The 26759-nt window shown below is 31.4% G+C and overlaps 4 protein-coding genes across 6 annotated transcripts; 1 reads left to right on the plus strand and 3 right to left on the minus strand.

The window, feature by feature from the left end:
* Nucleotides 1-422: 422 nt before the first annotated feature.
* LOC133824881 (putative pentatricopeptide repeat-containing protein At5g52630) lies at nucleotides 423-3104 on the plus strand. 3 transcript variants are annotated; one of them, XM_062257894.1, is made up of 2 exons: nucleotides 423-628; nucleotides 722-3104. In XM_062257894.1, the coding sequence occupies exons 1-2, from the start codon at nucleotides 500-502 to the stop codon at nucleotides 2891-2893; spliced, it is 2301 nt and encodes a 766-aa protein (XP_062113878.1). In that variant the 5' UTR covers nucleotides 423-499; the 3' UTR covers nucleotides 2894-3104. The 3 variants fall into 3 exon arrangements, with proteins under 3 accessions (XP_062113878.1, XP_062113879.1, XP_062113880.1); XM_062257895.1 differs by having other exon boundaries at nucleotides 746-3104; XM_062257896.1 differs by having other exon boundaries at nucleotides 749-3104.
* A 210-nt stretch (nucleotides 3105-3314) lies between these two features.
* LOC133824882 (CBL-interacting serine/threonine-protein kinase 8-like) lies at nucleotides 3315-8228 on the minus strand. Its single transcript, XM_062257897.1, has 14 exons — nucleotides 7632-8228; nucleotides 6905-6967; nucleotides 6696-6767; nucleotides 6485-6592; nucleotides 6320-6394; nucleotides 6157-6210; nucleotides 5921-6046; nucleotides 5725-5814; nucleotides 5436-5561; nucleotides 4694-4813; nucleotides 4452-4568; nucleotides 4012-4068; nucleotides 3848-3922; nucleotides 3315-3729 (listed from the first exon to the last, which is right to left on the minus strand). Exons 1-14 carry the CDS (start codon nucleotides 7788-7790, stop codon nucleotides 3628-3630), a joined length of 1344 nt encoding a protein of 447 aa, XP_062113881.1. The 5' UTR covers nucleotides 7791-8228; the 3' UTR covers nucleotides 3315-3627.
* Nucleotides 8229-15860: 7632 nt separating this feature from the next.
* LOC133824883 (BURP domain protein RD22) lies at nucleotides 15861-17812 on the minus strand. The gene is made up of 3 exons (XM_062257898.1): nucleotides 17657-17812; nucleotides 17429-17534; nucleotides 15861-17043 (listed from the first exon to the last, which is right to left on the minus strand). The coding sequence occupies exons 1-3, from the start codon at nucleotides 17696-17698 to the stop codon at nucleotides 16085-16087; spliced, it is 1107 nt and encodes a 368-aa protein (XP_062113882.1). The 5' UTR covers nucleotides 17699-17812; the 3' UTR covers nucleotides 15861-16084.
* Nucleotides 17813-23260: 5448 nt separating this feature from the next.
* On the minus strand, nucleotides 23261-23677 carry LOC133825880 (pathogenesis-related protein 1-like). The gene has a single exon (XM_062258773.1). The coding sequence runs from the start codon at nucleotides 23675-23677 to the stop codon at nucleotides 23261-23263; it is 417 nt and encodes a 138-aa protein (XP_062114757.1).
* Between the last annotated feature and the right edge of the window lie 3082 nt (nucleotides 23678-26759).

A 26759-nucleotide genomic window follows, 5' to 3' on the forward strand; every position in this document is an offset into this window, starting at 1 on the left:
ACAACAATGAGTCTGATTTTAAAGATATTACAATCAAATTACTGTACTTTATTATTGAATCGAAAATACCATCAAATCAAAAAGATCCACGACCTTGAACCATCCTAAACAAGGGAAACTATTGTACCAAAATTGACAAAAGCTAGCCAAAGTCTTCGAAGAAAAAGAGTGATAGAACAAAATTATTCAACAAAGAAAACCCTAAGCAAACTTATAGCATTGAATTGTTGAAACAAAAACACTGAATGAACACAAACAAATAACAAAGAAAATAGTAATATCTTTTATTTGAGGGGTGTAGTTTTTTTAAAATAATTAAATAAATAAGACACGTGTGGTTTTCAGCCCAAAAAAAAATTGAGAGAGACACGTGTGGTTTCCCAGGCTCTGAAGATGGATATAGATAGAAGTAGAAGCAGAAGTAGAAGTGGATAAAGCTGCTGAGTTAGGCCAACGATTCTGCAGAGATGACTTAAACGACATCCCCCAACGTCGTTTCATGGCTTCCTTGCCTTCTTCAGTTGCTGCTACAGCAGCAGCAGCAGTCAATGGCGGTACTCCCAATCCCAAGCTCGAATCCTCCGAGCTTAGAACACACTCAGTTCTTTTTCCGACCCAAAAGGAAAAGGTAACAGCTTTAGCTAAACTTTGAATTTTCATCATCTGTTATTCGAAATTTTTTTCGAGTTTTATCTTCTTCTTCTTCTTCTATCTATCTCAGCTGACACAAAGTGTATCTTCTCAGCAGAAAAGGGTGTCATCGGACTCCATCTCTACCGACTTCCGAGAAGCACTTTCTGCCATAAGAGAAGATGCTTCTTCTGAGTCATCTTACTATGTGGACCTTTTGCGAGAATGCATTGAGAAGAATTCGGTTTCAGATGCAGAAATGGTGCATGCCCAGATCATAAAAACGGGAATTCTTGAAGATGTGTTTGTCTCGACGTTCCTTGTTAATGTTTATGTTAAATGCGGGAACATGGGAAATGCTCGTAAACTGTTTGAAAATTTGCCTAGAAGAAATGTTGTGGCATGGACAACCCTGATGACTGGTTATGTTAACAATTTCGAGCCACACCTTGCCATCCAGGTGTTTCGAGAAATGTTGGAAGCAGGCACTTATCCGACGAATTATACTCTAGGGATTGTTATAAATGCTTGTTCTTCGTTGCAGTCGATCAATATGGGTGAGCAACTCCATGGTTACATGATCAAGTACCATATTGACTTTGACACTAGTATTGGCAACTCCCTTTGTAGTTTATATGCAAAATCTGGGCACTTGAGTTCGGCTGTTAAAGTGTTTGAGAATATTAGAGAAAAGAATGTCATCTCATGGACTGCCATTATATCTGCTTTTAGTGACAATGGTGATGCTGCAGGGGGTTTGGAATATTTCATAAAGATGCTTTCTGAGGACATTCAGCCTAATGAGTTTACTCTTACTAGTGTCTTGAGCCTGTGTTGTGTTATGCTGTCTTTTGGTATAGGAAGCCAGGTTCACTCATTAAGCATCAAGCTTGGATTTGAATCAAATTTGCGAGTTAAAAATTCCATCATGTATTTATACCTAAAAACTGGTAGAATTCAAGAGGCCAAAAGGCTGTTCGATGGAATGAAGGTCAACAGTTTGGTTACTTGGAACTTAATGATTTCTGGCCATGCCCAAATGATTGAACATGAAGGTGATAGTCTTTCAGCATATCAAAGTGGAAACCAGGCCCTTTACCTTTTCTCGAAACTGAACCGCTCGGGCATGAAACCTGATCTGTTCACCTTCTCTAGTGTCTTAACCCTATGCGGAAGTTTGGTGGCCTTAGAACAAGGGGAACAGGTTCATGCTCAGACAATTAAATCTGGATTTCTCTCAGATGTAGTTGTTGGAACTGCACTCATTAGTATGTATAACAAATGTGGAAGCATTGAGAAAGCAAGTAAAGCTTTTGTGGAGATGTCCATAAGAACATTGATATCATGGACTTCAATGATTACGAGTTTGGCACACCACGGTAGGACTCAGCAAGCATTGCAGCTGTTCGAGGATATGATACTCACAGGAGTTAGGCCGAACCAGATCACTTTCGTCGGTGTTCTATCAGCTTGTAGTCATGCAGGAATGGTTGAAGAAGCTCTCGGTTACTTTGAGATGATGCAAAAGCAATACAAAATTAAGCCAGTGATGGACCATTACGCCTGCCTTATTGCCATGTTTGTGAGGTTGGGACGATTAGATGAAGCTTTTAATTTCATCAAGAAGATGGATTTTGAACCCAGTGAGTTTATATGGTCAACCTTGGTTGCGGGGTGCAGAAGTCATGGAAATTCGGAACTGGGATTTTATGCTGCTGAACAATTACTAAAGCTTAAACCGAAAGATACCGAGACTTATGGCTTGTTGTTGAACATGTACTGCACTGAGAAAAGATGGAAAGATGTTTCTAAGGTGAAGAAAATGATGAAAGAAGAGAAAATTGGAAAAATAAAGGATTGGAGTTGGATAAGTATTAAAGACAAAGTTTACTCATTTAAAGCAGATGAGTCTCATCATCATAGTGAAGATTTCCACAATTTTTTGGTGAATTTGATTGACCAAGCTAAGAGTATGGGATATGAATCACTAAAAGATTTGGAGGTAGCAGAGGAGGAAGAAGTGGAGGAATCATCATCCTCTTCTACCACTTATCATAGTGAGAAGTTAGCCCTTGCATTTGGGTTATTGAACACACCAAGTTTTGCACCAATAAGAGTGATCAAGAACTTCATAATGTGCAGAGACTGTCATAATTTTATTAAGACTGTTTCAGTACTTACAGGTAGGGAAATAGCCATTAGAGATAGCAGGAGCCTTCACAAAATTGTCAATGGAAAATGCTCATGTGGTGATTTTTGGTAGTCTTCTGTGGTATCCTTTGACAAGGAGAACCAAACATCAGGTCTGTTTACTCATAAAAAAAAAAATTGTAATCTGTTGGCATCTATGATTTTGTATACTTGCTTTTTTGTTGGTAAAAAAATGCTCTGATTTTTAGTGTTCTTCCATTTTACACCATTGTGAATGAAAACACACATAAAGTAAACTGTGGAGAGAGGGCTTATGAAACCAATATTGATATTTATGGCTTTTGTTCTTGTTTATGTCAATTTATGGCTTTTGTTCTTGTTTATGCCATAATTGGGTCTCTCTTTCAATAATATACTCCTAGTTTTCTGTACAAATAATAAATGGGTTTAATTTTGCAAAAGAAAAGAGGAACACATGAAGTGACTACTCTGCCATAGAAACCATAGGAGAAAAATGAGAAGCAAAGTAGACATCTTAGAATAAGTTTCAACTGCTATAAAATTTCTTCAACCTGATAAACACCACTTGTATTCTTTTACAAACTCTTACAAAGTGTAATGACATTAATGGAGTAATAAGATGAACAAAATTTTACACAAAACTAATACAAAAAGGAAAACATATGATGTTCAACTAATACTTTCTTGCTAGGCCTCTCTTCTTAGGATTCTCATCAGAACAGAGAGCTCATGATGGGTTTGGAACCACCTTACTTTGACAGCATCATTGAAGGTATAATAAACACACAACTTTTACTTTAGTAAACAATTTTTCGAGTAACAAAATCATCGCCTCTTACTTTTGCTTTTAGAGAACCTTGATTTGCTTGATTCGTTAGGTGGTTTCCAGATGATATCGTCAAGATTGCCACAAAAGCTCTTGTAAAACTGCAGGGCATTATCGAATCATCTTTTACCGTCCGAAAATAATAATGAAAGAGATAACAAACTGTTGCAAGTTACCAATGTCAAATCAGGCAATTACAAATAAAAATTGAAAACTGACCTTGAGATACTCACTAGCATCTCCGGCTGCTTTCTGAATGTCCACCATAAAAAATGAGGGAGCAACTTCAAATATCTTTTTGACAAAAGAAAAGAAAAGAAAAAATCAGTATAATCAAACTGGAGGTGCCTATACAGTAACATAAATTTAGTTCAGTTGCTTACTTCCAGTATAACAGAGAACTGAGAATTCTTATCTGTTGTTGAACCTTCCACTCTCATCTGCGAATGATCAAATTGTTAATTACAAGGCAAAAAAAAACATTCCAAGGGCCTTGAATGGCCAAGCAGACGCCATCGCCAATGGTCGCATTGTTCTAAGATGATGGTGTGGTGAATATCAGGGAGTTACCCCTGTCTATGGTAGCTCTGTTCTAGTTTTGTGCAATTTTCATTTGGCGAAAAAAGAAAAAGACAAACTTTCACCAACTGCACTTAAGAACATCTAAATATACAGACAATGATGAGTTTTCATCTTATAAAATGTAGAAGAGAAATATTGTAAATGACCCTAGTTAATAAACTGATAATAACCATGCTGAAAAAATTGATGAACAGTGTGATTTATTGAAATAAAAACCCAGAAGTGGAACAGGAAGGCTTACCTTAAAATTTCGAATGTGAGTCTTGAAACCCATTGATTGTGCAACAACTTCCATGCTGGATAAAACAACCTTTGCTGGCTTTTGTGAAACAAAGCGTGTTTGATACCTCATAGATTCCTGAAATGGAGAAAATAAAACTGAAACAAATTAAAAGTGCAAATATTTCGAGCTGAAGGTTCGAAAAATCCATGATATAACGCAAGCGAAAATGACCAAAACAAGGAATCTGAAACAAATCCTACCTGGCCACGATCAAACAGTGTTGCAAGGTTTAATCCTTGAGATAAAATTATTAAGTCGAATGCATTGAGAATCAAAGGACCCATGTCCTCATTTCGACATTGCTCAGTTGCCATTTCTTCCTACATTTCCCATACATAACAAAATTAAGGAAAGAGAGCAAAATATAAGTTCATGAAATATCCACAGATCAAACACATCATCAAGAAGTAAGTATTCACTCAAGAACAGAACTCAAATTTTGTTTACATCTTTGTATATGTAATTTTTAAACAAGCTGCTCTACACCCTTTTGTATTAAACATGATAACATAAAAATCTAAGGGAAAGAAAAATGAAAATGGAAAACAAGAAAAGTAGTGTTTTAGATGCTGCAACAGAAGAACTATTGTCAAAGTCAAATACTTATTTAGAAGATTGAAGCTGATAGAAAAAGAGCAACTCATTCCTGAAGTGATGAGGGGGGAGAGAGTGAGAGAGAGAGTTGAAAAGTCACAACACAATCATTATCAAGCAGAAAAAAAAAATAGATGTCATGTTAAGCACAGAAATGACAGAAGTAACTCTTACTTAAAAATCCCTAAACTTCAATTAATGAAATTGGATATTCAGGATAAGATGGACTATGAGATGTATTTCAGGAGATGAAATCTAAAAGGTATAAAGATGGAACTTGGAAAATGGTGGTAGTTGAATTGAAAAAAGATGGAAGAGATGCGGCGGCATCTGAAAGCGTTTACCAACCTCAGGAGGATCATCAAAAAAAGTATTCACATCATCCAGGTTTACATCTTCATATTCAAAAGGTCTAACAGGAACATAATTCTTCTTAAACCACTCATCATCTCTGATCTGTTGAATCGTGATACGCTGCGCACATATTGCGAACATCAATAACAAACAACCAAACTGAAGAAATCCCAATCCATTTTCATTACACATCTTTTCATATAGCATAATGAATTAACATCAATCAGCATATCTTTAACGAAATTGAGTAAATAAATCAAACTAAATGCTTTTTTATGCTTACAGTAACAGGATTTGGGTCTAAAATTTTATATATCAAGGATTTTGCCCCAACCGGAAACCATGTTGGGCATGAAAACTCTGACCTCTCAATCTGCATAAATAGTTAACAAAATTAGATTTTTACTTGCAATCATACTAAAATAAGAAAACTAAGTAGGCACAATAATGATAAAGTTGTTGCATGAATAAAATCATGCCTTACTGTAAAGAGTGGTGAGATCAAGCTCATCAAATGGAAGGTATCCTGCCATCAGAACATAAAGGATGACTCCACATGACCAAACATCTGCTACAGCACCATCATATCCCTTGTGACCGAGTACCTATAGTATCAAAAGGAAAGATTGACACAATGAGAGCATAAAAGTGAACAGCATATCTTTCACTTTCAGTAGTCAAATTTAGCTGAGAAGCAAGCTCCTTTGATGTATACTTCAGGTGCTACATAATTTGGAGTACCGCAGGTTGTTCGAAGGAGACTAACACCCTGTAGATAGACAAACATCAACAAGAAAATTTAAGATTCATATCATCTTCTTCACAACCACAATGTTTAAAACAAATTGACAAAAGAACTACAGTTCAAAGAATCTTACTTGTTCGGGCAAAGCACTTAAACCGAAATCTGAAATCTTCAAATTTCCTTGAGAATCAAGTAAAAGATTTTCAGGCTGTAGGGAAAAATAAATAACAGTAAGAATTTGATGTAAGGAAGAGAAATAAAATCCCATAATAGCATTTAGATGCCAGTCGACGATCACCTTTAGGTCCCTGTGATAAACCCCTTTACTGTGGCAATAATCAACACCATCAATAAGTTGTTGAAAGTATCTCCTAGATTCAGCTTCACTAAGACGTCCTAGCTGAGCCTACATATTCAAGGACTTCAATTTTAACAACAGAGATTTCTCAAGTATAATCAAACTACTGCTCATCTGGTGCAGCAGTTGAAAATAAAATTAAACTACTTACTATTTTATCAAACAGTTCACCACCTGTAACGTACTCCAAGATAATATAAATCTTAGTTCGGCTTGCCAAAACCTGCATAGAACAATAACTACATATCAGAAAAGATGACCAACCAATGCTTGTTAAGGAAACACTTTGACATCATGGAACATTAGGATGACAACTAAAAAGTTCTTAGAAGAGTATGAAATGTATAACATATTACATGCCTCGAATAAACGAACAACATGAGGATGCCTGACGAGCTTCATTACTGATATCTCCCTCTTAATCTGCATAACAAGAATGGAGCATTATAAAAAAAGAAAGAAAACTTACTCTTCCTTGGTCATGGTTTTTTTTAGAATTTATTTAAAAATCTCTGTTTACAATGTTAGAAAGACTTTTTAAGTTCCATAACATGGAGACAATTAGACTAATAATTATGTGCTCTCGAGTTGCCGAAACAGGGAGCCAAAAGAATTCAAATTGTTCATCTTAATAAAAAAATGAAGCCATTAAAATGATTCCAACTCAATTTAGCATTATGGCTATCTCAAAAGTCCCCAAATGTGTTGTCAAAGGTACCTCCTTCCATTCCAGGAAAGATATTTTTAGTTGTATGCAAAATCTTAGCGAATTAAAACAGGATTTTCCAGGAGCTTAAGACACTAATTTGAGCAAACAACACTAACATCCGATAATAAAGCTCAAGGATATGATTCATCGAAATGAATAACCTCTAAAACAAAAGCAAGACCAAAACCAAAATCAGAGACCAAACAACAATAACCCCTAATCAGAGAAAAGTTGAAAAAAGAAAAACCACGACAGTATCAGTACTTAAGGGGAGTAGTCCTTAGCTGCTTATAATGTGTATATATATATTTATATAAATATACATTATATTATAATACGAATTGAAAATAAGAGAATAATTGGGAAAGAGTTCAAAACCTGGTCGACCATCTTGTGTTTGATGATGGTACTTCGATCCAGAACTTTCATGGCGACACTCTCACCCGTCTCAGTATTCTGTGCAAACTTAACCTTAGCAAAAGTCCCCTCACCGATCGTCCTCCCAATCTCATACTTACCCACTTTTCTCACCACCATCTCTCTCTCTCTCTCTCTCTCTCTCTCTGCAACTAATATCTCTTATCAACAAAATCACACCATTGCTGATAATAATATATAAAAAAGAAAGCAAGAATTGTCCTTTACTTCCAAATGTTTTAACTTACTTTTAAATCAATTAAATACACCAAAGTAAACCTTGACAGCAGAAAAAGAGAGAGAAGGAACTTGTTAATCAAGCCGAGAAAATTTATACCCACTTGTAAAACTCAAAAGGGTGTCTGAAATTTCTCCGTCAATGAGAAAAGAAATTGAAAAAGGAGCATTTTCCCCAATTGGGGTTTGAAAATCGAAAGTGGGAAAATGAGAAAAGAAGAAATTGCATTTGTGGGGTTGAAAAAGATTCAAACTTTGACAATTGGGTTAGGTGCGAAATGGGATTTCAGCTAATTCAACTTCTTAGACGAATAACATGTAAAAATTATTCTTTTTCATTTTTTTCTTTCTCTATGAAACTCTTTTATACTCTTTCCTTTCCACTTTCTATTTTCAGGAAAAATATTTTTATTACATATTTATCTTTAAATAAAATATCTAAAATATGCTGCTGGAAAAAAAATCTAAAATATACCATTTTTCATATTTAATTATTCTATTTATAAAACTTTAGATTTAGTGAGTATATAATAATTCTTAATTTTTTCACTAGTCATTTAAAATTAAATTCATCATTAAAATAATATAATAATAATTTCTTTATTAAAATAAAATCATATAATATAAGAATAAGTTTATTATATTTTTAATTACTTATTTTGTAAATTTACATGTGAGATTTATTCAACAATAGAAATTATCAAAAAAAATTATATATAATCGTAAAATATATATTTTTCTATGGAATCACATGTCTTTTTTTAAGTTCCTAATTATGGTGCATAATGTCGTGAAATGTGGATAGTAGTTATGATCGATTTAATCTAAAAGAATGAATAGTGTATATTTTTTATTGAGTATTTCCTGGAAAACTAAAAATTTATGATTATTTATTTTATCAAAAATTATTCAAACTTATTTGAAAAACTTTAATTTTAAAATATAAATAAGATACATAATTTTATTTTATATTTGTTTTTTGTAAGATTGTCTACAAATAATTCCTAATATAGAAAATATGGGGTGCAATAATAAATATATACCTATTTCAATTGATAAGAAATATGGAGTGAACATATAGTTCCTCATTTCTCTATCAATTTAGTAATGGAAATTTGATGATTTATGCATCTTGGTATACCTAATTACAAAGGGTAATTATACGTGCACTTAAAATATGCACACAAATATTACATATAGTGATGTAGCACTGTTTTTTAGATAGTTGGTCACGGTTTCAACCAATCACAATTATCTAACCTGGACCCACTGTTTTAAAAAAGCAGTATCATTACTCAATCATTAAACCCCACACAGCTCTGTGTCTCTCTCTCTCTCTCTCCCACGGTAACACCACCACTAGCTGCTCCCCACAATAGCAAAGCACTACCTTCACGCTGCCACATCCATTAACATTGTCCTTGCTATTGACGGCACTGCCTCCCATCAAAGCACCAATCTATATATTTTTTTTTATGTTTTAATGATTCAAAATCTAATTGAGAATTTAAACTCCCAAGAATTTTCATTGAAAAATACTTATTTAAATGTTTCGAACACATCTATGAATGATTTATTGGTTTTGATCCCATTTTTTTTTCTAAATGTGAAACTTTGATAATATGCATAATTTTGAACAAAATGATGTTCTTGCAATGCTTTTGTGATGGTATCATGAAAACTTATCTTCAGACAAAAAAAAAAACGATGAGTTTGCAATGGTTTTATGATGGTGCCTTGAAAACTTGATAATTGTTTTTGGCATAAACAATGGTAAATTGATATTTAACGATGGTTTTGTGATGATTTGCAATGGTATACAAGGAAATTTGATTTAAAAAAATAATAATAAATTGATGGGGCATAACTTTTCACTAGAATGTCGATTTGATTTTTTTTTTAATTTTGGTATTTATTTTTTGAGATTTACACAATTAGAATGTATAGAACCTTAAATTTAAAGTGTGTAGAGTCACAAATTTTGAAAATCTTTGTTTTTTGGGAAATAATAAAGTTTGAGACTTAAATAACTGAAATTTTATCAAATTTCATCGCAAACCATCACAAAACCATCATTAAGTATCGATTTACCAACATTTTTGGCAAAAAAAAAAAATCAAGTTTTCATGGCACTATCGCAAAACTAGCTTAAGCATTTTTTTTTCCTAAAAACAAATTTTCATGATACCATCGCTAAAGCATAACAAATGCATCGCAAACAGCGTTGCAACAGCATAATCTTGTTCAAAATTCAACATATTTTCAAAGTTTTAGATCTTAAAAAAAAATACAAGCAAAACTAATAAATCATTAAATATATGTTCGAAACTTGTAAATTAGTGTTTTAAGTAAATATTTTTAGGCCTCGTTTGTGACAGCTTTCAAAAAAACTAAAAGATGCTTTCTGAAAAAGTTGTGCAATAATAGTATTTGGTAAATAGTCAGAAAACAACTTATTGGATAATTTATGCAAAAGCTACATCTAGTAGTTAAAGCTGACAAAACTCAACTTTTAGCTTTTAAAAAAAAAATAGCTTTCTGAAAAAACTTTGCAATAAACTTATTTATTATATATTACTCAAAATAAAAATATTTTTATAATTTATATTTATTGAATATTATTTTATTTTAGTAAGTTTAAACCAACAAACCAATTTAATATAGAGTTTATTATACACTATAACATTATTTTTGTATCTCATAGTATTTTTAAATTATAATTTATCAAAAACATATCAATTTTATGCTTTAAGAAAAAAAAAATTAAAGACATAAAAATGAGAGTTTTGAGATAATTTAAGTTTTACACATTTATTATATTATTATATTATGAACAAGATTATAATACTATCATCATTATAATTCGAATCTTAGCTACATTATATTATATTATATTATTGTTATCCCCGTTTCCTTCCGAGCGCCCGGGTCCATGCTTCAAGGCCGCAGGCTGCCCGAATGATTTTGGGCCCAAACCGAGCCCGTTTGGCAAAAAGTAAAATAGACGTTGGCAGCCCAAGTTTAGATGAGGCCCAAAGGGCATCTGAGGAGTGTCGTCCGGGAATGTCATACAGGAGATGGTATGAGCGTGGCTTCCGGATGACAGTCGGGATCGCAGTGGATGATCCCGGAGCTTGGTAAACGGTTCGGGATCCTTGTGGAATAATCCGAGCACCTAGTAAACGTTTCGTGCTCCTGGTAAAGGGTCCGGGCTCCTGGTAAATGATCAGGGCCCCTGGTAAACGGTACGGGACCTTGACGAACGGAGGGAGACGTGGGTAAACGAACCTGGGTCGGTTGTCCGAGGTTGGCAAGGTAAAGCGTCCGTGACCCTCACTTCGTCCCATGAAGCGTAGCGTGGGTCCCCACGCTTCACCTGCAGAAAAGGCTACCTCAGGATTGTACGCCGTTGGTTCAGACCTACGCCACCACTACTCTGACCGATCTTATCTCCTGAATCTGCCTTGTAATCCGAGATGCCCAAACCAAAGCTCCAATTTGTCGGATGACAGATGTGGTTTGGGCTGGCCCAGTGGGCTCAAATTAGTGTATTTTCTATGTATTCATCTTTTGTATTGGGCTTCCATTAGAGAAGTAAATGGTATTAGACCCTTATTGGGCCCGGGTCAGCCCAACCCAAATCCAGTGCACCCGTAAACCTATAAATACAGGTAGAAAGGCATTGAGGAGGGGGGATCCCTGGCTGGTAAACAGTTATTCTGCTGAAATTTGTAGAAAACTCAATTGTTATAGATTTTCTAAGCTCTAATACAACTGTCTCGTGGACTAAGGCTCATTAACGCCCCAACCACGTAAAAATCTTGCTTGCAAGTCCATAAATCCTTTCTTCTAAGCTCTCTAATATTCTATTATTAAGGTTTCCGAAAAACTCGGTAAACAATTATATAATATAATATTTTTGTTTATGATCACTTTATTAGTCTCTTATCAAAAACATGTTTCATTTAAACATGTAAATTTGTTTAAATAAAATAAAATAAATATGACATCTTGATACAACTTTTCAAACTCACAGCACTTTAAAATTTATAATTTATCAAACACTAAGCAACTTTTTCCTACAGCACAGCTACAATTGCTTTTCTCTACAGCACAGCTACAACTGATTTTCCCCACAGCACAATCGTACCAAAACTGACCCTTAGTGCTGCAAAAAAAAAGTGCATATTCTTTGGGGTTTAAGTTTTTTATTTAATTTTGAATCATTAATATATATATATATATATTGATTGGTGCTTTGATAGGATGCTTCAATAGTGATGGGAGATGGCGGCATCAATGGCGAGGACGGTGTTAATGGTGGCGGTGCTCTATCGTCGTGGGAATGTAATGTTGCCATCGTGGTAGAGAGCTTCAGAGATTAAGAGAGAAAGGGTGATGTTTAATGATCTTGGCATATTTTTATAAAATGACATATTTTTGTGATGTTTAATGATCTTGGCATATTTTTATAAAATGACATATTTTTTGTGATGTTTAATGATCTTGGCATATTTTTTAATTAGGGTATACTATGATTGATAAAGCATCAAATTTCCTTTAGGGTATACCTCTACTTCCTTCATTCCATTATTTTTTCATATCGGAGTTTTGTTAAAAAGGAAAGAGCAAAAAGCAAAATCCTAGATACAATATTTCCTAGTGATTTAATTCATTCATTTTTTCTCTTTCGAAGATAAAGAAGAGTTAATGTTTTTTCTTTCTCTCTTGTTTTCAAGTTGTGCACGACTCCATGATATTATAAATAAATTAATAATGATAGTTATGAGGAGAGAAAATGAAACTGCAATTAAAGCCTCTTGAATTTGTCAAGATACAACTGGTTTTATTATATAGTTGGCTTTTAAAAGTTGTTCAAATAAAAATAAATTATATTAAAAGGAATAAATATTTTAAAATAACTCATATTCATGTTTTAATACTAAAAAAATATTATTTAACTTTTCACCAATATATATATATATATAACATTAAAAATATATAATACATTAAACCAGAAGTGGCGTGGGATTAAATATAACCAATAGTCCCTAGAGATTGGGACAAAAATTGTGTGCGCCTATAAAATTGTTCTAAATCCTAAAGTGTACCAAATATTGTACTATTTAAAATTATTCTATCCATTAAGTTTGGCCATCATAACAAACATTGTCATATAATAAACTATAGAAAATTTTGCATTATTGGTGCCTAACACCGTAAAAATCTGACATACCGCTATTAGTACAATCAAATATCGAATCTCATTTATTTGAATTTAATAAATATTATAAAGTATCGCTAACCAATCATGAAATGTCATTTCTATGTTTGATTTTATTCTGTACCAATAATTTTTCATATGTAATTCAATTTCACTAAAGTAAAGGAATTCACTTTCTATTAAGAAAAAGGTGCAATTGTCATTCATTTATGAAGATATTTTTCTGTCATTTTTATATCCTAAAATTTTGCATTGGTTTTTATTTTTTTAATTAAAGTAATAACTTTTTTAAGTCAATATGACAACCTTATAGGTTGGTACATAATAATTACTCTATAAATATGTTAATTAAAGATAATTTAATATCATCACATGAGTTGTATTTTAATCTTTGCATCCGTACAACTTGCAATAAATATGTCTCAAGTTGTGGAGTAGCTGGGAAACAAAATAATAATAATATTCCAACTTTGAATCGATTAAAAGTGATTTTTGCTATTAGATGTCACAACCAAAAAAGCATAAGATTCCAAATAAAATAAATAAAAAAGTTTGAAAAATCTTAAATGACACTTACGAATGTTTATAAATATATATTTATTATTTTAAGAATTCAAAATAAAATTATTTTAACTAATATTTTCATAAAAAGAAGTAGAAATTACATGAAATATGAGATTTTTTTTTTTAAACTTCGATAAATTTGGTAATTTTTTTCTTAAGTTTTATATGGTATATTTTATTTGTTAATATTTATATAGGTTTTTTTCTCATATTTTTGTAATTTTATTAAATTAAATATGTCATATACTTAATAAAAAAACTTTAGTATTAATTTTTTTAATTACTTTTAGGGATATATTTAGATTAATAATATATATACATATATATAATTAATCGTATACATATAAAACAAAACACTTTCCTCCATCATATATACGTACATATATTATTGTCATTATCATTGTTATGTATACATACAAATATATTCGACTATAAAACAGTATACATATATTATTATTGTTGTTATTATTATATTATTCTATATATGTAGAGTAATATTGTTTTTATATGCACATTAAATATGAAGTGATAAGATTTGCTATCAGTGATGGAGTTGATGATGATGATGCCTGAGTTAGAGAACACTTGATCATTAGTGAGTAAAACCAATGGACTCGTCAACTTTGATTAATTCAACATATGTAAGGAAGTTTTTAACCAAAAAAAAAATCATGAACAAATCAAGCTATTACAAAATACCACAAAAAAATCAAAGTTCAGAAACAAACTTGTAGTATCATTTGTTATTATTCATCTTATCCTCGTATCCACCAACTTTATAAATAAATGAAGCATAATTTGGTAGTTGTGAAAGTTTTGAAACAAAAATGCTAATTATTTTATGTAAATCGTAAGAGGGGACATGATCTAATAATGTCAATAGTTAAGGAGAAAATTATAATAGACGGTATATTTTAGGAGTACAATCTGATAGTGTCAAAAATTAAGAGGACAAAAATACTATTTATTCAATTAGTTAACACCTTACGATTTTTATTTTTATTTTGGGTTTATATATTTTTAGACCCTGTGTTTTGTCTCATTACCTGTTTGGACCCTGTATTTTCACAAATTACTTTTTGGACCCTATGTTTTCTAAAATAGTTCAAAAAGACCCTTAAACCCGATTTTGATCAAAGTTTTTTGAACTAAAATCACAAATAATTCATCAAACTGACAACTCAGAACAAAAATACAGTTATTCTGCCTAAGAACTGTGTTGTTATATTCAATTTTTTATTCATCAAAATCAGGTTTAATGGCCTATTTGAACCATTTTACAAAATACAAAGTCCAAAAAATAATTTGTCAAAACACAGGGTTTAAACAGGTAATGAGGAAAGATTTCAAGGACTAAAAAGATATAAACCCTTTTATTTTTTGTAACAATTTGGTGGTCTAGCCTATGCAATCATTTATTTTTGTAAATGGGATATTATAACATTGGCCCATGCTTGAGGTTGTTTTAAATTTTTAGATGTCGAACAACATCCAACAACTTATTAAATTGCCTAGCAGCATTAATGATTCACCGTAGAAGAACTAGTGACGACAAATTTGGCTTTGTTGTTAGAAAGTAACTTTTAGAGACAATATTATCGTTGCTAAATCCTTTAGCGACAAAAATTTGGGATCTAGCCATAAATTTTGTCAGTGCTAAAATTTTTATATTTTTTGTAGTGCTAGCACGTGTCATGACATTAATCTCCAACTTATTAGTATGAATGTTGCTAGGGACCGCACCATATATAATATATCATAACTATAAATTACACTCATTATTATTCGCCGTATTTTATATGGTGTTGAACACTTTAAGTTACGTGCACAATAACATTCTTAATAAGACATCATCAGATATGGGTAACCAATTTTAGAACGTGGCTGCAATGTTAACATCAAATTAATTCTTCTATAATTTATAAGAGCATCTCCCGTGGGAGTTGACTGACAAGTGGATTCCTATTTGAATTTTTGGTGGCTTTTTAACAAAGATTGCCAAACAAAGTTGGTTCGGTAAAGTTGCTCATTGTTTAAAAAAAATAGGAAAAATATTGTGATTATCTATTTTTAATAAAAAATTAATATATAATCCGTAGTAGGATATGCTCTAAGTGGAGAAGAGCACCGTAAAAATCTAGACCACTGAATAAAAGAGAAGTATCTCAATGGAACCACACACATGATGATCTTTCACTGAATATACACAGAAAATAACATGTATAGTACATATAACTGAAAACATAAAAGACTTCATACGCACTAATACATGATTCACATGCATGTATACTTATTATCTCTGAAAGTCAAGATTAAAAGGGTAGCTAAAACTACACACACATATATTTATATATATATATGTATATATATTCGTTTATATAAAAGATTTCTAGTTTTGAATCCAGACTATATGATCCTCAGGAAGGAAATGGCAGACTGGAACAGTTCCTGGTTTAACCTTAAGGACTTGAAAGGCCAAGTGCTTTGGGTTCCATTCCGAGGTGTCTTTATGGCAGGCAGCTACTGCCTTAGCTTTGGTCCCATCAGAACCTTCTAAGCTCACCATATAAGCCTCGGTGGCTTGCGAAGCGTGGCAATAGAACACTGCAAATGGATAGTTTTGCTTGTGGCACACAACGGTTTTGCCACCACTTCCTCCTGCTGAGTTTCTCTTCTTCTTTTCTACTTGTGTTATCGTGTACTTCTCCATTTTCCCACTTTCTTTTTCCACTTCTGTAGAAACTGCTTGTACATTTTTCCCAAGCTTCGAAGTGGTGAAGTCGATCATTGACTCTAGCGAAGTGGCGCAGTACTTGTCTTCACCTTTAGTGCTGGGCTCTTCGCACTCTTTGATTGTCTCCTTCACCATCTCAGCCTCCACCGACTGCGGTTTCACTGAGAGTTTGGTCAAAATCTCAGGCACTTGTTTAGATGAGAAGGGGATTGATTGAGCTACTTTGCGGGGCAAGAAAGTTGCTTGGTTGGAGCTCTTGATGAAGTTCAAGTTCATTTCAGTGCCGGGCTGAATGTCCTTCTCCAAGAAGAAGAGAGCAACGTTGGGATTGTCATGAAGTTGAGTCTCAGTGGCTGCATAATTATAGACAAATGGAGATTTTCCTTTGCCTACGGAAACATAAACAGGTGGCTTGCCCTTTTTTCCTGTGCTTACGGAAACTCCTCCTTTGCCAACACCGACGTTGGTTCCCTTGCCTGTGCTGACCCCAACACCTGTGCCTTTTCCAACACTCACGTGAGTACCACTGCTCCCTGGCTTCGTCCCTTTCCCGGTGTTGACATTAACTCCTCCCTTTCCAACATTCACAGAGGTACTCTTCTCTTCCATTATGTCTGCAAAATCATATCACACATCAACAAAGTTTCAATTCATGATATCATCACTTTCACATTAAATAAGTGTAAGAACGTTGAACTATTAATAAGAACACGTGATTGGTTTTTAGATGGAGTCTCGTAATTCTTGTCAGAATACTCTATACATGGTAAGTAAGGGCTTAAACTTCCCTTCTATTGTCAAGATCAGATCTGTTCAAATATTTTGGTGAGCAAAAATAGCCACTACTGACCCTTGTCTAAACCTTTCATTTTATTGTAAATTCTAACACTTAGGACCCTATCTGTTACTTGATCATAATGATGTTAAGTTAATTTTGATGAACAAATCTTATGAATATATATATGAGAAATATTTTGAGTAAAATTCTAAAGGACCAACCTGATTGTAGAAGATCAGTGACAGCTTTTGGCATTGCCGTGTTTGGCAAGACAGACTTCCAATATAGCTCGGGAGACTGCAAAGCATGGCTTGCTGCAAACACCAACTGTGTATATATACATATATATATATATATGATCAGTTCGTAAAAATAGAGAGAAGAACATAACAAATATAAGTTTTGGTTATATATATATATATATATTGGTTTCGAAAATAACAACTTACAGTGAGAAAAGCTAGGATGTATGTGAAATAATGGAACCCCATTATTATTCTAAGGCAGCAGAAAGTTTTGGTTAGGTACGCACTGCTTTCTTCTGTGTATGTTGTGATATTGTAATAAAATTGTATGTGAGTTCATAGTTATTTATAGTAGTGTCGTTGGGGGTAGACAAGGAATTAAGAATACTAAAGCATTACTGACACATTATTTAATTGACACATTATTTAATTTTGACTAAAGTAGTTAACAGTTTTTCAATGAAAGGAAAATTAAGTAAATGTGTCAAGTATTATAGTAGTTAGACACATTATGAGACACGGTAATTTGACATGTGATCTTGTGTCACACCACATGAGGTGATACTCTATGGTTGATTAGCAATATCTCATAATATTTATTAAATTCAAATGTGTAGAACCCAATATTAGATTGCACCAATAAATATACGCCACCTCCTTGTAGTGTTGGGCACCAGTGACTCTCCTTCTCGGGAATTAAGGTCGGTACATGTACAATATTAAGTTCTCACCGAATAATTACTTCCAACTGTCCCTGCCTCACTAATATTAATTAATATTGAGGCTGGTGGATAGACGTCATACCAAGGTATAATAATGTACATTTATGGAGTTTAGTAGGAGTTGAATGTCCTACTCGTCTTCATGATTTTGATGTTATATAGAGTATACTTTTCTTTGCGGTTTGTTAATTTGTTCTATAGTCATGTCCAAGATCATCAGATATATACATAGAAAGACCAGAAAAGAAAAAGACCATTCTAAGAAACCATAAGAAGATTCTATAGATTTCATTATTTAGAGTAATTAGTGAGCTATTATACAATTATGTATACGGTTGTAAATCACTATTTGTTAGCACAAGTTGGCACTACAAAAAAATCTTAGTTTTAATCACAATCAAATTTAGAACTAAAAGAAAAATTATCTTATCTATATCATCATTAAAAAATCTGTGGCTAAAAATATTATTAAAAAAAATCACAATTTGTTGTCGCTAAATGTATTTTTAAAAATAGTTACAATTTATTATTTTTAGTAGTATTTAGTTATACAAAATATATTAGTGAATAAAACTATATTAATGACAACTTGTAAATAAATATACTTTTTAGTCACAAAGAATTTTTTGTTATTACTAAAAATGACATTTAGTCATACAAAATATATGTTGTGTATTTATAGGTGGGGACCAGATTTGAATTCCTTTGGATTCACCTTAATTTGTATATAATATTATATATAATTGTTCCTTTATTTAATTCATTATTAAAAAAATTCTAAAGGGTTTATATTTTGTTGACTTGAATCCAATAATATAGATCATGCGTCAGTGCCAATAGACTCATTTTCATCTAAAAACAAAATAAAAAATAATTAAGATTTGCAAAACCCATATTTAACCATTTTTAGAAGCTAGATATAGATTCATCAAAAGCAAAAAAAAATTATGGTGAAAAAATTCACAAACTCATAAATTTGATTCATCAATGGCATTCAAAGTTCCCCGAAAAAATAGAAAACAAAGAACAGATTAGTCCAAAATACCAAGAATATAAAGTGTGCTTTGGTGTTATTTTTTTCCCGGAAATAGAAAGGAAAATGACCCATTTTGAAATATAATAATTGATTAAATGTAAAATATTTTGCTAATCTTTAAGGATTTGACCAAATAATCTTGGATTAAAATTGGCAACTAGTAATGGTTGTACTTACTAGTCAATTGATGGTGGCTTACATTGTGGAACTCGTCCACACCTAATCCTCCTAATAATTCACCATCATCAATGCTCTCACTAACTCAAATGTGAATAATTAAAGTAAATGAAATATTTATGTATAAAAGAAGAAATATACAAAAATAAATAAATAAAACAAAAAAAAATTAAACATATAGGTATCTACATGGTCATATAAGTAATAAAAGACAGTGAAACTGATATTATTAGAGATGAAGTGATAAAAGAACATGAGTGGATGTCCAGACTTCTCTGTTATCGCATGATGACTTGATATAAGCGAACACGTACATTAGACTTGCCTGTTATAACACATTACAACCTTCTATGAGTTACCAAGAATAAAAGAGTGTCATTAGGAGACCAGACTCTTATTGTTAGTGTTTGGTAGCTTACTTTGTGAGAACAGGATTGCTATAATTAAGTTCTGATCATCTTTTTTTTGAAGTGAATAGAGAGACTAGGTATGAGATCCCAATAATTGTTATTCTTTGACACATCATCATGCCAAAAAATAAGTATAAGAAATTCGATAGAGGTATTATTATGTTTGCATAATTGAGAGACTAAGAAGAGTTGCTCGGAGCACACAAAACATTATTTAGTTGAATGTTGTATTTACAAGATGATAGAGAAGTCGAGCCATTACCAATAATGATACTGGTAATGGCCATTGTTCTTTGTTTTGGTTGCCTTTGGTATGAGTTGTTATGGCTATGCATCATGTATTTGACTCCTTGATGAAATTGTTTGTTGAATTGATTAGGTTGATAATTTTTTGTGTGAATTGTTGAACTTATGCCACCATTGTTTTGATTATTGGTGTTGTTTCTCTATGCATATTGAGTGGTGAAGAAGTTTGGATTCTTTTTGGCGTCTTCATGTTAAAGGAACATTATTTCATGATTTGCCAGTTTTTCATAAAGCTTCTCATAGGAAATAGGTTCGGATCTGACCCAAATTCCTGCACTGATCTTCTTGAAATCTTGTGTGAGTCCCCTCAACATAGGGTACCAAATAAGTAAAATATCTTATTTATTACCTTTTATTTTTAATATATTTACTTTATTTAGGAAACTTTAAACCAAGGTTGTTATAAATAATAAAAAAAAAGTATTAAATCTAACAAAAAAAATAATACTTTATGTTGAATTTATATTTATAATATATAAATATAGGGAACGACTACAACGCATTTTTTTTTTGCAACACCGGTGCATTCTTTTTCTATTTCGACACCTGGATAGATATAATCCCAATTTTTTTTATATGACGATGTACATTGTAGGTATTTAGAATAGTCTGCAAATTTTCAAGAAATTCTGAATAGTTTACGAAGTCGAAAACAAAGTTCAAATTGTTAAATTTTACACGGGTACACAAAAAAACAGACACGCGTACAGCATATAGTTTAGACCCTGTTTCGGTATCATAATTTATTCAGAATTTCTTGAAAATTTGTAGGATGTTCTAGATAGCTATAATGTACACCATCATATAAAAAAATTTATGATTATAATCATTCAGGTGCCAAAATAGAATAATAATGCACCGATGTTGTAAAAAAAAAATGTGTTGTAGTCGCTCCAATAAATATAAATCATCCCTATGATTGAGTAATAACATTGATGGGAATAAATTGACGTGAGTTAGAATATTTAAAAATAAAATAAAAATAATTCAGATTTTGCAAAACTCATATTCATCTATTTTAAAAGGAAAAAAAATAGAAAAAATAGTTACAAACTCATAAATTTGGATTAATCACTGAAAGCTATTCAGAGTCTCTCACCAAGTGACAGCTAGCAAAGCCTTGAAGATGAGCTGGATTTCTTTGTTTATTAATTTGTCTACTTTTATTTTAAGTTGGTGGCTAAGGAAGATTTCTTTGCTAGCTATGATACCAATTAATGATCTCTCACTTAAAAGTTTAGTTTAGCATGTTTCAATTTTGTGTTTTTTTTAATAAAAAAAATAACATAATTAGAAAGGAATAAAAATATATTCTTTTAAAATATAGATTATATAATATATCTCTATTTTAAAAATATTTTCACAACAAATATATATAATAAAGATATTAATAATTAATATTTTTTGTCGACTTAACATTGACCATTAAGTCCCACCTATATAAAAGTATTATATTTTAAATATCTATTTAGTATATTTAGGGTGTATATATAGTAAATATTTTATTTTTTGTTTTGCATTGCTTTGGTAATATTTTTTCTAATTGATTTTAGTAATTTATTAGTGTATTTTGGATATATGTTTAATTTTTCTTATGGATATATTTTTGTTTATTTTTGGTTGATGTTTTGTCGAATTCTAATTGAGTATATATATATTTTGTTTATTTTAAGTATATATTGGATATATTTTTTATTTATTTATTTTGGGTTGATGTCTAATTTTTCTTAGGTATTTGAGTTGATGTGCTTAGTTGATTTCTAATTGGGTATATATATCTTTTGTTAATTTAATTTAAGTTTCTTTCAACTTTTGGTATAGTTTTAGTTTATATTAAGTATATGTTGGGTTATTTTTCAATTTAAGTTTAATTAAACTATATGTATATTTTGTGCGGTTGTATATTTTGGGTTACCTAGTTGACTATATTTTTTTTGTTTAATTTCGGTATATATTAGGTATATTTTAGTTTATTTTGGGTAAACCTAAGTTTATATATATATTAAAAAATAATGTGTTTTTGGTAATTTTTTTCAAGTTGATTTTGGGCATATGTTAGTTGTCCTAAGGTATATTTAGAGTTTAATTTTTTATACGTTTTAGTAAATGGTGTGTTGATGTCTAGTTGCTTTTTTGTTACTTAATTTCTTGACACCACATGTTTTTGTAATTAAAAAAGATTTGAAAATCGGAAGTAATTTTGAAAAATTATGGCCTGTAAAAATGTAAAAAAAACTTATTTATGAAAAAACCTCCAATTTTTATGTGGTGCGTCAAAAATACAATGACAAATATAGCGTGTTTGGTGTTATTTGTTTCCAAAAATAAAAAGAAAAGTAACCTATTTTGTAATACATAATAATTAATTAAATAAATAATTAATATTTTGCTATTTGACCAAATCTTGGATTTATAGGGAAGAATTCCACATTTATAATATGTGTAATTATACTAATTAAGTGAAATGAGCAATATGGTGCTAACACCACCATCACCAAAGCTCAAATATGTGGATATATAATTGAAGTATATCAGAATATATATATATAAATATATAACAATTAAAAAACTAAAACAAAAAACCATTAAATATATAAATATATATATATATAGTCATATAGGTAATGAAAAACTGTGAAGCTGATATTATTAAAGGTGAAGTGATAGTTTATTGTTACAAAACTTGATGATAATATTTATAGCCAGAAAATTAAGAGCTCAAATTTGTTATAGATATATAGTAACTTAAATGTAAGTATCTAATATATTAAGGGAATTTATTCATTTGGTACCTTATGTTTTTACAAAGTATCATTTTGGTACCTTCTGTTTTCAATAATGCTCATATGGTACCTTGTATTTTAAAATTATATATATTTGATACCCTAGACTCAAATTTGATAGATAAAATTTTGTCAATATGATCAAATTGTCATCAGTTATATGTAATTAAGTAATTAAATTTAAATATGGAATTTACATAATTGACAACAGTTTGATTAAATTAGTAAAATTTTATTAATTAAATTTGAGTTTAGGGTACCAAATATGTACAATTTTAAAATAGAGGGTACCATATGAGCATTATTGAAAACAGAAGGTCTCAAAATGATACTTTGTAAAAACACATGATATCAAATGGTTATCTACCCATGTATTAATAGGGTCGTTGCCCTACTTTATTCCCTGGGGGACCATAGCTACAAACGACGACGCTTAAATCGACCGAATCAGTGATGCACTTGACGATGGCACAACCGAGGTGAATGGAGTTGCGCCACACCATCTGAGTGTAATGGTCGCAACCGCCGTTTCTCGTGCAGGAGTTGGAGGCGTAGTCATAATTGGCCTTCTCGGAGGCCCAATGCATCATGGCCTGCTCGCTAGTCTGCGAGCTCTTACCTTTGGCCAAGTTCTCGCCGTAAGGCCCTCTGGAGGGCACCATCTCACAATTTGTTTTTATCAATGAGTCCGCGTAGTTCTCTGCGTAAGTCCCTAGGGTGTTGTTCCAGTCCATTGGGCCAACACCCACCTTTGCTCGAATAGCGTTGTGGACCTTGAGGAAGTCATTCATGCCACAAAAACATAGTACTGATCCGGCCCAGCAGCAGCGATCATCATGAACATTTGTCCCACTAACAAAACTATTATAGACATTTTTAGAGACCTCATTATTTAAAGATTATATATTGGTGATGATGATGATGATGAAAAAATTCAGAGAGGCTTTCCTTGTTAATTAATTAGTCCAAAAATGATATGGTTCTTATATTTATAGAGGGATATATATATATATATATATATCCAAATGGTAGATAAATTTTATGGTTAGAATTTTAGACACGTGAAAGAAAAAGAGGTAATAACGTGCCTTAAGTTTCTTTATAATTAGTAAATGATGATAATCATTAAGGTATTTATAGAAAAACAATATAGTCAAAATAGAATTAGTTGAATATTTTTATTAGTTAAAAATAATAATTTCAACATGTCTATTTTGCATTATTCCATCATATAGAATTTTTACAAAATTTGAACTTTTAGTCAATCATATGTATATATATAGGACAATTCTTTTATAAGGACTTCACTTTAAGCCTTATCGGTAAGGCTCTTAGTATTTCTCAACTCGTGAACAGTTTTCGGAGCGATTTTTTTTTATGACTGTGTATATTGTAAATATTTAGAGCGTTCTGCAAATTTTCAGAAAATTCCGAATAGTTTACAGTACCAAAAACTAAGTTCAAACATGTTGTTTTCCACGCGCATAAAAAAAAAAAAATTAGTCACGCATACAATAATATGTTTGAACTTAGTTTTCGGTCCTGTAAACTATTCAGAATTTTTTGAAAATTTGCAGGATGCTCTAAATAACTACAATATATACGGTCATAAAAAAATCGCACCGAAAACTGTTCACGAGTTGAGAATACTAAAAGCCCTACCGATAGAACTTAAAGTGAAATCTCTATAGGAGAATTCTCGCGTATATATATATATACTATTCTTAACAAAGAAAAAAATAACATAACGTGTGTTACACGTATTTATATTCAATTTTTGTAAGTATGATTGATTTTCAAATATATATCATTCATAAATATATAATTATTTATGAAAATTTTATTTATTTTTATAATTTAATTGTTCTAGTAAATAGAAAAAACTATTAAAAAATTGTTTTCAATAATGGGCAAAAAAGTCAAACTAAAGCATTCTAGTTACTTTTTCAACCTAGGTTTATATTATTTTTTATCTTGTGTTTTGTTTCATTTACTGTTTGGACTTATATTATGATAAATTATTTTTTAGACCCTATGTTTTGTAAAATTGTTCAAATAGAACCCTAAACCTGATTTTGGTAAAAAAAAAATTCAACTAAAATCACAAATAATTCACCAAATTAATAATTAAGAACAAAAATAAAATTATTATGCTTAAAAATTGTGTTGTTAAATTCAATTTTTTCTTTATCAAAATTGAGTTTATGAGTCTATTTGAATTATTTTACAAAATATAAAGTCCAAACAAGTAATCATAAAATACACAGGGTCCAAAAATGTGTAAACCCTTATTGATTATATAAATAAGATAAAATAATTATGATTCCATTTCCGGACAGTTTAGTTTATTAATGATTCTCATTCTTTTTTCTTTTATTCTCATTCATTTGTTCATTCATTTATTCCGATTATGATCACGAGTTAGTAAACATGATATTAGTGTTCGTTTGCAACTCAATGAGTATTAATATACATTAATTAAAGAAAATTTACTCATTTGCTATCTTGTGTTTTTGCAAAGTATCATTTCGATACTTTTTTTTCTTTTCAATAATGCTCATATATATGGTACTCTGTATTTTAAAATTAAACATATTTGGTATCATATACTCAAATTTGATAAATATAATTTTATCAATATAACTAAACTGACATCAGTTATATATATGTAATTATTATTAAGTAATTAAATTTGAACATGAAACTCATGTAATTAGTGCAGTTTGATTAAACTGATAAAATTTTATTAATTAAATTTGAATTTAAGATATTAATTATGTATGATTTCAAAATATAAAATATCAAATATGCATGATTTTTAAATACCAAATAAGCATTATTGTAAATACAGGATAAAAAACAAAATTTTACAAAAACCGAGAATACCCTTAATTAAATTTAAAATATAATCATATGAACAGTACAAGCAAAAAACGTCATACATCTGGGGTAGATCTCTTTACAAGATAGTTGGGCAGATTGGAAAGCCTATCAAAGAAGATACAGCTACAAAGAATAGAGATCGTTTGCAATTCGCTAGAGTGATGGTGGAGGTAAATGTGTCACAGGATTTTCCCTCAACCATTAGTTTTCTAAATGAAAAATCTGAAGTTACTCGTTTGGATGTCATATATGAATGGAAGCCTACTTGTTGTTCAGTTTGCAAAGGCATGGGGATGAGGATACCAATTGCCGCAAGAATCAACAGAATATGACTCAAGTGACAGCAGTGTGGAAACCCAAGATTTCCTCTCAGGTGGTTGAAGAACAGAATAAGGGGAACAAATCTGGACAGGAAATTTCAAAGACCTCGGCACTGGGGAGCTCTAATGTTACCAACATAAAGGAACAGAGCAATGATAAGAAAGGATTCAGGTGGTTCCTGCAGCTAGGAAATTTGTAAACACGAAGGAGCCTATAGTCAATATGGTTAATGCTTTTGGAGTTCTTGGGGATGCTACAGAGGAGTTAAGGTTTGGTCAGATTCTGTGTGAAATGAGTAATAATATAATGGGAGGGGGAGTACCTCCAGCTATCAATGGATAGAATTCTAACTTGGAATGTGAGAGGTATCAATAAGTTGCAGAAGCAACAAGAGGTTCAAAATTTTATATATAACAAAAGAATTGGTTTGGTTTGTTTGCTTGAGACTAAAATAAAAGAATCTAGAATGGGGGAAGATTTATTTGAAGCTGTTTCAGCAGGGTTGGTGTTTCACAAGTAATCTAGCTTGGCATCCTAAAGGCCGGATTATATTAGCTTGGAATCAGGAGGTTTTTGATGTTAATGTGTTAGTGAGTTCGGATCAGTGTATTCACTGTTTTATTCAACCAAAGAGGGAGAGTGGGTTTCATGCTACTTTTATCTATGCTC

This window comes from Humulus lupulus, chromosome 3, assembly GCF_963169125.1.
Source record: "Humulus lupulus chromosome 3, drHumLupu1.1, whole genome shotgun sequence".
NCBI classification, from domain to species: Eukaryota; Viridiplantae; Streptophyta; class Magnoliopsida; order Rosales; family Cannabaceae; genus Humulus; species Humulus lupulus.